This window comes from Penaeus monodon, chromosome 8 (genome assembly GCF_015228065.2).
Source record: "Penaeus monodon isolate SGIC_2016 chromosome 8, NSTDA_Pmon_1, whole genome shotgun sequence".
In the NCBI taxonomy this organism is placed as follows: domain Eukaryota; kingdom Metazoa; phylum Arthropoda; class Malacostraca; order Decapoda; family Penaeidae; genus Penaeus; species Penaeus monodon.
The window spans coordinates 46,700,903-46,715,724 of NC_051393.1; the positions used below are offsets into that span (position 1 = coordinate 46,700,903).

Below are 14,822 nucleotides of genomic sequence, written 5' to 3' on the forward strand. Positions count from 1 at the left end.
GTTACATGAAATCATATTAAAATTTTATGCATTAGAATATAACACCTGCTTCAAATCTAATGGGCACATTACCTGTCCCATCTTACAATGCATACAGAATCCCTGTGAAATTGTAACATTAAATAATTTATACGGCTAACACACCATGTCACTACTGCTCGTAACAGCAACTAACTGTGTATCCTTCACCATCCACTTGTTTACTTTTCAGACAATAATCTATAAATTACATACTATAATAAATAATAAATAATACTGTGATTCTTTTGTTCGCAATTACTTACCAAAAATTGTGACCTCAAAAATAATCATTTGGATATACAGAAACAACAACAGTGAAATAAAATGTAAAAATCACTTAATTTCATATCCAAGGAAGCAGGCAAACTGTTTATAAAGCCTGTGCAAATACACATGAAACAATTACTATAGTTAATACCTTGGTTGATATCCGAGAATATACATAATCCCAATTACGATTTAAAAAAACGCAAAGTACAGGTATCATATATATACAAAATTCCATAAAATCTATGAAGTCTTTTTGATAATAAAATATTACTTCACAATCTGAATATGTGGAACATTGAAACTTCGTTATACTAAAAAGATCATGACTTCAAATAATGTCTAAAAAGACAACACCCAATTTCATAAATGCTGCAATGCAAATTCTACTTATGAATGTCCAAAACTGCAACAAATTTATAGAATTTCTGATAGAGAAAATTCATGTTTTCATTACTAGTACCCAAAACTGTAATCAAAATTGAATTTCCAACTATACTTTCATGTAAATTTAGGACATAACCATATTGAATTACAGCATGTGCAGGCTCCTCTCAATCATTCACTTCACTTACAATACAATCAAATATTGACTACAATGCTTTTGATGTGAGCAATTTTCCATATTGAAATATCAGTTTAGTTATTGATTTTAATCAATCATTCTCATTAGCAGTTCACAGAAATGAACCGCACTGTACCATAAAAAAGAAAACTTATTGAAGACAATACCAACTATGAATACTCACAAACATCAGATACTCACATTTCTGTATATTAAGATAATGGTCAAAAATTCCAAATATAAAGATCTACTTTCTAAAAACAAATTCTTACATCTTAGTAGAATGGGGTCATATACTCTTCACTATTTGTTCTAGTTTCCAATGCTTAGATCATAGTCCAAAATAAAAATGTTTGGGCAACTACTAAAAAAATATCATACATGATATATTACAGTCCCTTCACCTACATTTTATGTGAAAAAAATATCAGGTGATATTTTTCTTGTCACTGTTAAGTGCTTTATTGATGGATGATGATCACAAAATACAGAGCAATAATCTCTGCATTACATCATATAACAGTAACCATTTATTTCCAGAGTAACTACAGAAAGTGTTTAAATATATAGTCTTACACTTTTTAATATAGGTTTGAACACATCTATATACACTTGCTGATCACTAGTTCCCAATCATATATCAAGCCTTTAGTTGGTGTACTGTTAATAGCACAGTATCTACCTTTATGCTATGTAACTACTGTTAATCATGATGATCATAATATGCAACTACTTATAACATTACAAGAAATGAAAAGCAATTTGTCTTAAAACTCAAATAAAATACTGGAAACTGACAGCTAAAACTGAGTGACTCTCATAAGAATTACTTGACTTAACATTTTATTCCATTACTTTACTATACAAAAAAGCCCTAATCATTTATACTTCTTACATATTAGTTCTCGAAAATGAATAGGTTTTATACTTTACCTGGAACAAGGCCTACCACGTTTCATTTGTAACTTATAATCATACTTTTTTACCTGAAGATATCCCACTGAAAGAATATTACTACTATTAAAAATACATATTACATATTCTAAAATTCCTAACCATGTCAAAATTGGAATATTATTCATGCCACAGAAACAATTGTCCTTAGCACTTCTCTAGACACTTGCAAAGCAGTAGATGAAATCTCTTTAAACTTGGCAGCATAATTGATAAATTACATTAGTTAAATTCCTTGTACACGTAACATTAATCAAATATCAAAAAGCTAAAATACAAATGTAAATTAGCCATAGGAATACTGATATTTCAAAACTGTGTTTCAAAAGTTACAATCTCCAATTCATTATTAGTGAATAAAAAAATATTCATCTACATCAATATCATTCATATCTAACCATTTCTTAGTTTCCACTCACTGTTTAGGTGGCCATTGTCAAACAAGATTGTAAAAGATAAACTAAGAAAGAGGTATCTATATTAATACAGAAACTTCCACACAGCTGAAAATTAGTGGAGTCATCATTCCTGACTATCAAAACAAGCAGATGAAATAAAGACTGCAATGTATGACACAAGTCAGCCTAAACCAAATGAAACCAACAATAAAAGTGCCAGGACTTAGGCATTTATCATTACCCTACAGAAGGACTGTCTGTCCCAGATGAGCCTCCATCTGTGGCCGAGAGAGTGGCATTCCTATCACCCTTCTTTTTGCCCTTCATTAACAAGGCAATCTCACGGCTTTGTTCACGAATCTTCTTCTGCAAGAGGTCTACTTTGCCCTCATAATCCCGGCTGCAATTCTTCATCTTCTGCCGGAGCTCCTGTTCGAATGTGAACTGACTTGCCTTCAATTCAGTCATCTATAAAAGAGAAGGAAGTTGGAAAAATTAATCAATCAGTATAATTTAAATGGGTACATGCACTGTACACTGAAGCTTTATTTTTTGTATTTTGCCTTCACACAGATGGTTTATAAGTGCTTAGTCACCAAGGAACCAATAAGTAGGACTACCATGAGTCCCAGGTTTATTCCATTCCTTCAATTTTTGGGGGGAAAAATTAATTTCTTTTATTATTATCAAACATTATGAATATTTACATTGTCATTACTAATGATAGTAAGCAATACAAATTAAAAACTTTCCAGAAATTCAAGAAATAAGGTAAACAGGCAAGATCTAATAAGCCTTGTAGTTGACTCTTCTTTTTAACTATGCTCTTATATCAACAAAATCAAAATGGCCAGGGCAGGTATTTATCTTCTCTTGGCACCAATCACTTTATAATTACATATAGTGTACAATATGAGAAACTGAAAAAAGGGAATACAAACAAACACAACAAAAGTAAAAACATACAAACAGGAGCAATATTACTATTAAGTATTAAGAGCAACACTACAAAAAATTTCCTATTTCTTCATACACAACCAAGGCACTCTACCTCCCACAACCTCAAAAATCTTTGGGCGGGTGATGCCAATTCGCTTCTTTTTATTCACCTTTTCACCCACTTTAAATAACATCAACTCATTATGTAAAACCCAAAATTTACCTGTTTTTCTTTTGCCAAAAGCTGAGAATCTTTGCCTGAAAGTTGCTTCTCAAGATGAGCTATTCGTTCCCTTAGTTGTGTTATTAGCACAAGCTGATCAGCTGTTCCTGGGTCATCTCGAACTGGACCAGAATTTCTTGATACCTGATGATACATTAGTGTTTTAAGTTTCAGTATTAATAAAAACAAACTATATATATATATTCTATGATGATGCATCTGTCAACAGATTTAGTCACAAAAATCACCTGAATCTATACATGTAGATATTGTCAGTTCCACATTGGATGGACAAAAATTCTTTGCTCTATACAGGACTTAATGAAAAGGAAATTGCAGAAAATAATTTCAAGTAAACAAATCTTATAAACAGAATATCTAGAATATGAACTTTAAAGTCTGATAAAGCCAAATCACTATAAAACATTATTTCTTCTAATAAGTGAAACTCCATTAAACTTATCCAAAGAAATAAGTTGTATAACTTCTTAAACTTGAGTTTAACTCTGAAGATGATCTATTGCCATTAATACTATTTGCTTATACTAATATAACCTTCTCTTACCTTAGGTTGACAGACTCTTACGAATCTTAAAATTGCTGAATCACTCTCCCTATACTTGTACCTTGTAATCGATCTTCCTCAGGCTCACCAAGTGCCAAACTTCCTAATACACAATTCCTCTTTTTGATAGACTCTCTTCGTCCATTCTCTCCATCCCTTCTCACTCACACTATTCGACTTATTCCTCAACCTATTCAGCTTCCTGACAGTGACTGCCCTTTTCAAGGAAATCCTTTTCCATGGCTTCCATTGTACTCACCAAAAGATTTATTCAGATTTTCCTTTAAAGTGCTCAAAGCTTGAGCGCCTCAACTCTCATGTTTCAATCCCTCTTTCTGGGATCCTTTACCTTTTCTGTGATTACTTAACACTTACCAATTTCTTAAATTTGTCATGTGTTTCCACACTCTGAATGTCTTTGTCTGTATCATATAATCCCAGCTGAAAACATGAGAAAACTCTTGTAAGTGTTGACAGAGGAATGAAAACACATCAAGAAACCATATGATGCTCACATCAGAAATTACTAGCTCAAAAATATAAGGAGGTAAATTACTAATTAATTTGGCTGCCTTCCTCCAACTGATATGTAAGATATTTAAAATCTCAATACAATATTTCCTTCCAGTTGTACGGGGGGGGGGGGGGGGGGCGGGGGAGGAAAAGGGGGGGGGGGGGGGGGGGGGGGGGGGGGGGGGGGGGGGGGGGGGGGGGGGGGGTGTACTTTACAGCCTGTACGATCTTGCTTAAAATTAGCACTTAATTTCTTAACTGCAAAAACTTACCTTCCTCCTTTTGATTAAAAACAGTTCCTTCCTTGTAGATAGCAAAACCAAATAGCAAGGCCATTCGCTTTTTATTTCTCTAATTTTGTGGGCTAGGCAAATTAAATTGTGAAAATGAAAATATCACTGAACCAAAATTTAAAAATGCCTTTTCAAATTTACAATTTCATAATTCAAAGCTTAAGTGGGTCCCTTCTGTACAGCTTCACTATTCACTTATAAGCAACATGCAGCACTTGGATCACTAATGCTATGTATAGCAAAAGCCTTGCACAACAAAATGAAAAACACATGAAAACAATCATTGCAAAAAATAAGAATGGGAACATTAAAAATAAATCATAACTCAGCACAAATAATACTAAGATTAGTGTGTGTATATCCTCTTGATTTTCTAATATTTTGAGGGGGATTTCTTTTCCCCTTTTGCAACTAGCATTACACAAACCAACAAAATAAGAGATAAAAAACGTATGGCCCCAGATAGAATTCTTTGTTAAACCACACTGGTCTTGGCTAAAGCAAAAATAAAGAAAAATAAAAAAAAGAAAGAAAGAAAGAAAGAAAGGAGAGCATATAGCACATGATACCTTTGCCGGAGGTTCTTCTTGTGGCATTTTCGTAACATCGGGCCTATTGGGTCTTTTATTGTGGCCACTCAGCTTATGTCTGTTATAGTCAGAAAAAGGAAAGAATAAAAATTGAGTATTAAACCAATGAAAGATCAACATGCTCAAGTTATAAATCAATATTCACCATCTTTTGACATTTTCACTATTCCACCCTTAGACATTAGATGGCAGCATGTATAAAGGCACATAATTACATTTGTATCTATATGATCTCATTTTCTGAAAACATCTTGAAAAGGAAAAGCAAAAACTAACCCTATCATGAAAAAGAGCATTTACCATATGAGATTACCTACCTTAAACTAAATCATCAAGTAAAATACTTGAAATACAGACTACTACCACTATCAAAACATTTCCAAAAGCTCTATGTAGCTGTGCTGCACATATATATTAGAATAACCCTTTGAGTACCAGCCTGTGCCAAACCAAAAAAAAAAAAATAAATAAAAAAAAATAATAAAAAAATAATAATAATAATAAATAAAATAATATAAAAATACATAAATACAGTGATGCTCAAGCCCTGCTACATGGAATACTGGCTCTTTGTATGGGTGTGAGCCCAGATCATTTAAAATCTTGATATGCACATAATAATCAGGGGATCACAATGGGTGTCTGAAGAGTAGCCCATATGATGTTACAAGCAAACAAACATTTACCAGCTTTCTGTTTATGTTTTCAAGTAGCTAAAATAGTCAAGTTGGATACTCAGAAGGTTACATTCTCAAAGAAAGAGATACCATAATATTTTCCAAACTAATACCCTACATTCTACTTTTCACAAAGATTCCTCTGCCACTCTCTGACAGGAATTAGTTGTTATTTTCTGTTCTTTTAACCGTTCACAGCCAGGTGGCATGTACATACATGCCATGGCATGCCTGGACTATATTCCAGGTGGTATGTGTATTCCTGCCATGGTGCACCGCGCATGCTATGGTGTCAACACGATTGCCTGGTGGCGGGGCCTGGGCCACTACATATACAGCTCGGGAGAGAGGGCTTTTGTTTCAGGAAACCACCCGGCAGCTCTGGGTTAACTCATTGCCACTGGGGATTGCATGATTCCATAATAGTCATGGGTTGAGCAGAAGCCTCTTGATATATTTTTACATAAAAGTTTATATAACATAACACATCTCAATATCAACTCATTGATGCTGGGGATGGCATGTATAAACATGCTTTGTCCACTTGGATTTTAGTTTTTAATTATGTTTACACATGGTTCTCCAAGTGCTTTGTCACCAAGGAGCCAAATACTAGTCCTACCTATCTCACTTTTTACCATTTTCCTTAAACTTTGGAAATATCTTTCAATTTTTATTGTTAATAACATTGGAGCAATCATGTCATAATAATATGAACAGTATCAGTATTAATATTATTATAAGAAAAACATATTTCCTGAAAGCTCAAGGAAAGAGGAAATCATGTGTGAGGTCATATGAGCCTACTGACTCCTTCGTGGGTGAGCACTTGTGGAGCCATCAATGTGTAAAGACAATGCTAAAATAAAACTACAGGTGGCATTACACATTCCCAGTGGCAATGAGTAAGAGTATTTTCTTTTGGACTTTTTTTGTTTTGTTTTGGTTTTCTTTTTCTTTTTGAGAGAAGAGAGGAGAGGAGAAAAAGAGGATAGAAAAGAGAAGAGAAGACAAGAGAAAAAAGAGAAAAGAGAAGAGAAAGGAAGAGAAAAGAGAAGAGAAAACAAAGTGAATACTTTCTTGTAAACTATAAATATAAACTTTTTCTACCTTTTGCACAAACATACTTAACCCACTGGATCACCATGTCAAGAAAAAACTGGGTCAAGGTGACATGAACATGTCGTCACGGGAAAACCTGGCTGTAGGCCAGGTGACACGAACCTACCATTGTGAGCATTGCGGCTGAAGGCTGGGAAGATGGAAAAGATTCAGTACGGGTGCACAAACCTATTGGGAGCTTTATTTTACTCATCTGGTAATTTTGCATTATTCCCATCGATGTACGAGTGGGGAATGAAATGTCTGTGAGCAGTGACCTGAAGAGAACTGGCTCCATGGTAGATGTCATTTCCATGCTCAGCATCGTATTCGTGGCGCCGTAAGCAGCGATAAAAATTGTTTTGCAGATTTAATTTATAATTTTTTTTTTTATATATATTTTTTTAATCATTATTATTATATTTCTATTAAATCTTTTTTACAAAAGTAACATTCTGTTAGGTTGTATTATTTCTCTTGCACTGAGCTGTAGGCTACCTTGAGAGATGATTGGAGTTTGTGCAAAGAAAAAAATATTGCTAGTTGGATAATGCAAATCCAATGGCAAATATGGGCATTGGAAAATGGCCAGAAGTCTAAAAATGCTAATGCGTAAAAAGAGTAAATAACTTTGCAAATAGGAGGCACAGTCTTGCCACCATGCCCACATGTTCACGTGCACCTGGCCTACTAGCAACCACCTAGCAGAGCGGCTGCTCACGTAAGCCTAATACCAGGATTTTTGGTGATGTGATTGCCATGACGCCACCAGATCCAATGGGCTAATATTTTCTTAAATGAAAATTACCAAAACTTTTGCTTCCTTCCTTGACCTGTAACCTACAGTCTACAAAGTAGATGGATAAACCCTTTTCACTTAACCTAAAGCCATTTTTGCAGTACACTTAGTTGGAAATAAAAGCTTTCATATTCCATTAACTTCTCTTTTTTTTTTAATATTGTAAAGATAAAAGAAAATTGACCCGTGTCAATTCTAACAACAGACAGTAAATAATTCAGTTATAACTGTACCTTTCCTTATCCTTGTGGTGTCCAGAACGTGAACCAAGCTTTATGTGAGAATGCCTAGCTGGATCTGTAACTTTTGTTTTTGCTAGTGCTCGCTTATATGACAGTGTGCAGAGCCAGCACAACAACTTCCCGTCAACCTGTAAACAAAAACAAATTCATTATTAAAAAAAGAAAAGAAATATAATAAATACTGCATATTTAGATGCAAATATGAAAAGAAAGTGTTACATTAATTCATTGGATTTGGCTGCTTCACTGCCATCATGTGACCCAAAATACTGGCATTACTGAGCAGCAACTTTTCTGGGTGTGGCTTGAAGCCCGGGCGTGTACAAACACTTAGGCGCAGTGACAAGACTCCATGCTTCCCCTTTGCAGTGTTATTCTCTCTTTCTGCATAAGCATTTTTAGCTGTTTTGTCATTTTCCAATTTCTATATCTGTCATTTGATTTCTTTTATCCAGATGATAATAGATTGTTTTCCTTGCACAGACTCCACATAATTTGTCTAAGTAGTCCCTAACAACAATAAGTAATATTTTATGTCATTTTATTATTATTCTTTTTTTTTTTTATAATATTCAATTTTCTGTAATGCAGCCTGCACTGCAGGAATAGAACCTTGAACATACAAATGTTGTCCTCTCTGGAGCCAATGATCTTGCAGGTATGGCTCATGGATAGTACATTCCACACTTGTTTATCAATGGAAATAATGCAAAAGCTCCTTCCTAAATGCCAACTGAGTCTAATAATTTTTTCCATTGATAAAGGAATGTTTACTGATGGAGCAAAGACTGTTTCCATGCTCAGGATCCTATTCCTGCCTGTCAGGACTGGTGTATAACAGAAAACTGAATGCTATGAAAAAATAAAATAAAATAAAAAATAAAAAAGACTAATAACAGTGTTACTTATTGTTATTGCATTGAGAGCACTACTTAAAGATATGATATGGAGTTTGTACAAGGCAAACAGTCTATTACCATCTGGATAAAGCAAATCAAATGCAAATATAGACACTGAAATAGCCAAAAAAAAGCTAACAATGACTATGCAGAAAGAGAGCAAACAATAAAAAGGAAAGGCATGCAGTTTTGTGCCACACAGGAGCGTTCGGTGTGCGCCCAGCCTACAAGCCACACAATTGGGTGGAGTGGCTGCTCAGGCAAGTCTAATGTCCGTATTTTGGGCACAAAAGCTTTACCCATTCCATTAAACATACCATTGACTTGGGAAAACACTCAAGGGCTGCTCAGTAACAACCAGCTAATTCATTCATTCACAGCTGCCTTAATTGACCCCTTAAAATTATATCCACTCAAACACAAAATTTCAGTTAGTCTGGGCAACTGGTCCTTTATATCTCCATAATATACAACCACATTTACAGATTTTAGATTTTACCCAGTTTGTCCACTGTATAGCTTATATACCATGTTGCAGTATTTTCCAAGCTTTTAATAAATTTCTTTTAAAGAGGTTTTCATTTTGCCAACTATCTTATTTCAGTGAATCAAACTTTTTAAAGTTATCATCATTAAGAAGAGTCATAAATAAGTGTAGTTACTACATATGATGTTTTATAAAAACCCTCCTTGCACAACAAATGAAGATAAAGCTACAATAACTTGAAAAAAAAATTAACATTGCTTGTTCCTTCCTAAGTACCAAAGTAATTGTGTTGGCATTGTCATTACATTGCATGAAGTCAACATTATAATAATACATTAGAGATATTTTCTTAATGTCACATACTAATTAAGCTCTAAACAAAATAGCTAATGGGATATATATAGCTGATTTCAATTAACAAAACATCTGGTTACTCTACTTTCATACCTTCTAATTTCAACTGCAGAGTTTACCTTCAAGATCCTACTCACCACATATATAGCTTTTTGTTTTATAAGTAACTCATTTTGCATAATCTGTCAAAACCTGGAGAACCCTTTACCAAATCATTTTCACAGTGAATGGGATATGAAGTGTCAACCTGTAATTATCATTACCCTTCCTGTTCCTGAGACAATTACAGTCATGATTCACAAATCCTTTAACAATGTAAAGGAAATACATGTAAATTTGAATGACATCCAAAAAGGCGCAACTATATATTAATGCTGGAAGCAGAACATCACAAACCAATACGCTACTATTAGACTAATCTTATATTTTACATAATATTAATTAGAATCTAGGTTTTTGTATATACATCACCCACTACTTCAAATATATCAATATATATATACATATTATATATACATATACATATATATACATATATATACATATACATATATATATATATACATATATATACATATACATATATATATACATATACATATATATACATATACATATATATACATATATATACATATATATACATATATATAATATACATATATACATCCATACATATATTATATCTATATATATATGTATATCTATATATCTATATCTATATCTATATCTATATCTATATCTATATCTATATCTACACACACACACACACACACACACACACACACACACACACACACACACACACACACACACACACACACACACACACACACACACACACACACACACATGTGTACATATACATAAATAAATATATTCATATATATATACATATATATACATATAAATATATGCATATATATATATATATATATACATATATAAATATATGCATATATATATGCACATATATAAAATATATGCATATATATATATACATATATACATATATACATATATACATATATACATATATAAATATATAAATATATATATATATAAATATATAAATATATCCATATATATATACATATATAAATATATGCATATATATATACATACATATATATATGCATATATATATGCATATATATATATACATACATATATATATGCATATATATATACATACATATATATATGCATAAGGCCGCGGTGGCCGAATGGTTAGAGCGTCGGACTCAAGACTGTCACGACGGCAATCTGAGTTTGAGGGTTCGAGTCACCGACCGCCGCGTTTGTTTCCCTTGGGCAAGGAAAGATGTCATCCTCGATACCTGCCTAGCCACTGGGTAGCCAAGCCCAGTTCAGTCAGTGCTGGTTCCCAAGCCAGGATAAACAATGAGAGAGAATGTTACCTTAAAAAAAAGTAACACCGGCGCACGCTCCGTGTGGGAAAGAACTGGGACCATACCACGTTATCACTCCAAGAGCATCACAACAGAAAAACTACAATTAAGTATCATGCTGTGACCACGGCGGCTCAGACATGAACCTACCGTTAAATGATGATGATATATATGCATATATATATATACATACATATATATATGAATATATATATACATATATATATATATATGCATATATATATATACATATATATATATATATGCATATATATATATACATACATTATAAATATATGCATATACTATATATACATACAGATATATATGCATGATAATATATATAACAACATATATATATTAGCATATATATATATATACATACATTAGATATATATATGCATATATTAAATTATATCAAAACATATATATATATTATATATGCATATATATATATACATACATATTATATATATATATATATAATATTATAATACATATATATATATACATACATATATTATCTATAATATACATCTATAGATATACATACATATATATACTATATTATATGCATATATATATATATACATAATATTATATATTATGCATTATATATATACTACATATATATATATATATAAATAATATATATATTATAATATGCATCTATATATATATACATACATATATATATATATGCATATATATATACATACATATATATATGCATATATATATACATACATATATATATATATATATATGCATATATATATACATACATATATATATATGCATATAATAATACACCATATATTATAATGCATATATATATACATACATATATTTATATATATGCATATAATATACATACAATATATATTATATGCATATATATATACATTATACATATATATATATGCATAATATATATACATACCTCCATTTACTATATATATGCATATATATATACATACATATATATAGGCATATATATCATACATAAATAATATATGCATATATATATAATTACAATCATATATATGCATATTATATATATAATACATATACATATATATGCATAGAGAATATACAGACATACTATATTATATATGCATATATATACATACATATCTATATGATAATATATGCATATATATATACATCATACATACATATATACATATATATATGCATATATATATGCATAGATATATACATACAGAAAGACATATATATATTAAAATATTATATATATAGATATATATATATATATATATATATATGCATACTATAAGAACATAATATATATATGCAGTATATATACAACATATATATATGCATATAGAAGATATACATACATGTAGAGAGAATATAATATATATAGTAGATATAGATATAGAGTATACATGTATATATATAATATAAATATATAGATAGATACATAATATATATAAATACATATAGAATAGATACAGTATACTATTATATATATAATTATATAATATATATATATGCATATACTATATAGATAACATATATATATGATATATATAGGCATATAAATATATATAGATACAAATATATTAGAATACATATATATATATAGATACACTATATAGATATAGAGACATATATATATAGATATAGATATAGATCTAGATAACATATACGAGATATATATAATATGTAGAGAGATGAGAAATAGATAGACATACATAGAGAGGAGAGAGAAGGATAAAGAGAGTATGAGAGAGGAGATATACATAGTATGAGAGGAGAGACACATAAGAGATAGAGAGATATATATAGATATTATAATATTAGACATACAGATGATATATGAGATAGAGACATAGAGAGAGAGTATACAGAGAGAGAGATAGCATAGAGAGAGATAGATAGATAGATATATAGAAAAAAACATATAGATAAGCTATAGAGAAGATATATAGAGAGACTATAGATATATAGATAGATATGTATCTAGATAGAATATTATGAAGTATTATAGATATAGATAGAGATAGATATGAAGAGATGTATCGATATAGATAGATAGATATTATAGATATATATATATATATAGTAGTATATATAGTGAGAGATAGGTGATAGATTGGTAAAAAATAAAAGATGATGTATCGATATTATAGAGAGAGATAGATAGAGAGAGAGAGAGAGGGAGCTATATATAGAAGAAATAGAGTATATATAGAGAAGAGAGATAGGGATAGAGAGAGATATATAGTAGATATATATGAGATATATAGAATGATATACTATATATAATATATATATAAGATATATATATATAATAGAGATTATATATATGAGATAGACATATAGCGGAGATATCGAAGATAGATAGAGGAGAGAGATAGATGAATATATAGGATAGAGGATATAGAAGTAGAGATATATGAGATATCTAGATATATAGAATATAGATAGATAGAGATAGGGAGATAATGATATAGAGAGAGATATAGGAGATAGAGAGAAGATGAGAGAGAGAAGAGAGAGAGAGATATCGTAGAATAGAAGAGAGCTAGATAGCGAGATAGATATAAGATATATATATAGTATATGAATATATAGAGGTACTTATAAGAGAGATATATATGATAGATAGAGATATATATAGAGAGAGAGAGATAGATGATAATAGATATAATGATAGGATGATATCGAGATATAGATAGATAGATATATATAGATATAGAGAGAGAATAGATAGAGAGAGAGAGAGATATAGAAGATGATATATATATATATATATATATATATGTATAGATAGAGAGATAGAGATAGAGAGAGAGAGCGAGAGGGATAGATAAAGAGAGAAGAGATAATAGAGATGATATAGAGATATATAGTAGAATGAGAGATATAGTATATATAGATATAAATAGATAGATATGATATATATGAGAGTTATAGATATAGAGAGATAGAGGTATCGATATAGTATATGATATAGAGATAGAGATAGAGAGAAAATATAGGTAGCGCTATAATAAGATGCAGATAGATAGATTAGAGATATATATATTATATATATATATATAGATATAGATATTTATCTAGTACTCTAGCATCTAATAGATATAGATAGTATATATAGAATATAGGTATCTGGAGATAGGTAGATAGGCATAAGATATAGAGTATATAGTATATAGATATATGATATAGATATAAAAGAGAGAGACGAGATATAGAAATAAATATAGATATATAGATAGTAGAGAGATTAAATCTAGATACATATAGACTATAGATAGATATATATATAGAGATAGATGAAATATAGATAAAGATATATAGATATAGATAGATATAGAAATAGTAGAGAAAGATATATATAGAATCTAAATAAAGATATAGATATATATAGTAAAGATAGATATATAGATTAGAGAGCTAGATAGAGAGAATATATATAATAAAGATATAGAAAAGATAAATATATATAATAGAGAGATATAGTATAGATATGAGATAGAGACATAAATAT

The 14,822-nt window shown here is 30.5% G+C and overlaps 1 protein-coding gene across 3 annotated transcripts in view; it reads right to left on the reverse strand.

Annotated features, from left to right (window-relative positions):
- Positions 1-273: 273 nt before the first annotated feature.
- Positions 274-14,822, reverse strand: part of LOC119576380 (protein FAM76A-like) — a 31,596-nt gene continuing 17,047 nt past the window's right edge. For 2 of the 3 annotated variants that reach the window (XM_037924040.1, XM_037924042.1), the window contains exons 4-9: positions 8,139-8,275; positions 5,308-5,386; positions 4,308-4,373; positions 3,368-3,511; positions 2,447-2,673; positions 274-1,853 (exon numbers count right to left, since the gene is read on the reverse strand). In XM_037924040.1, the coding sequence (XP_037779968.1) occupies positions 1,826-1,853; positions 2,447-2,673; positions 3,368-3,511; positions 4,308-4,373; positions 5,308-5,386; positions 8,139-8,275 (681 nt within the window). In that variant the 3' untranslated portion in view covers positions 274-1,825. The remainder of the gene's footprint in view (positions 1,854-2,446; positions 2,674-3,367; positions 3,512-4,307; positions 4,374-5,307; positions 5,387-8,138; positions 8,276-14,822) is intronic. The other variant, XM_037924041.1, reaches the window with a different exon arrangement.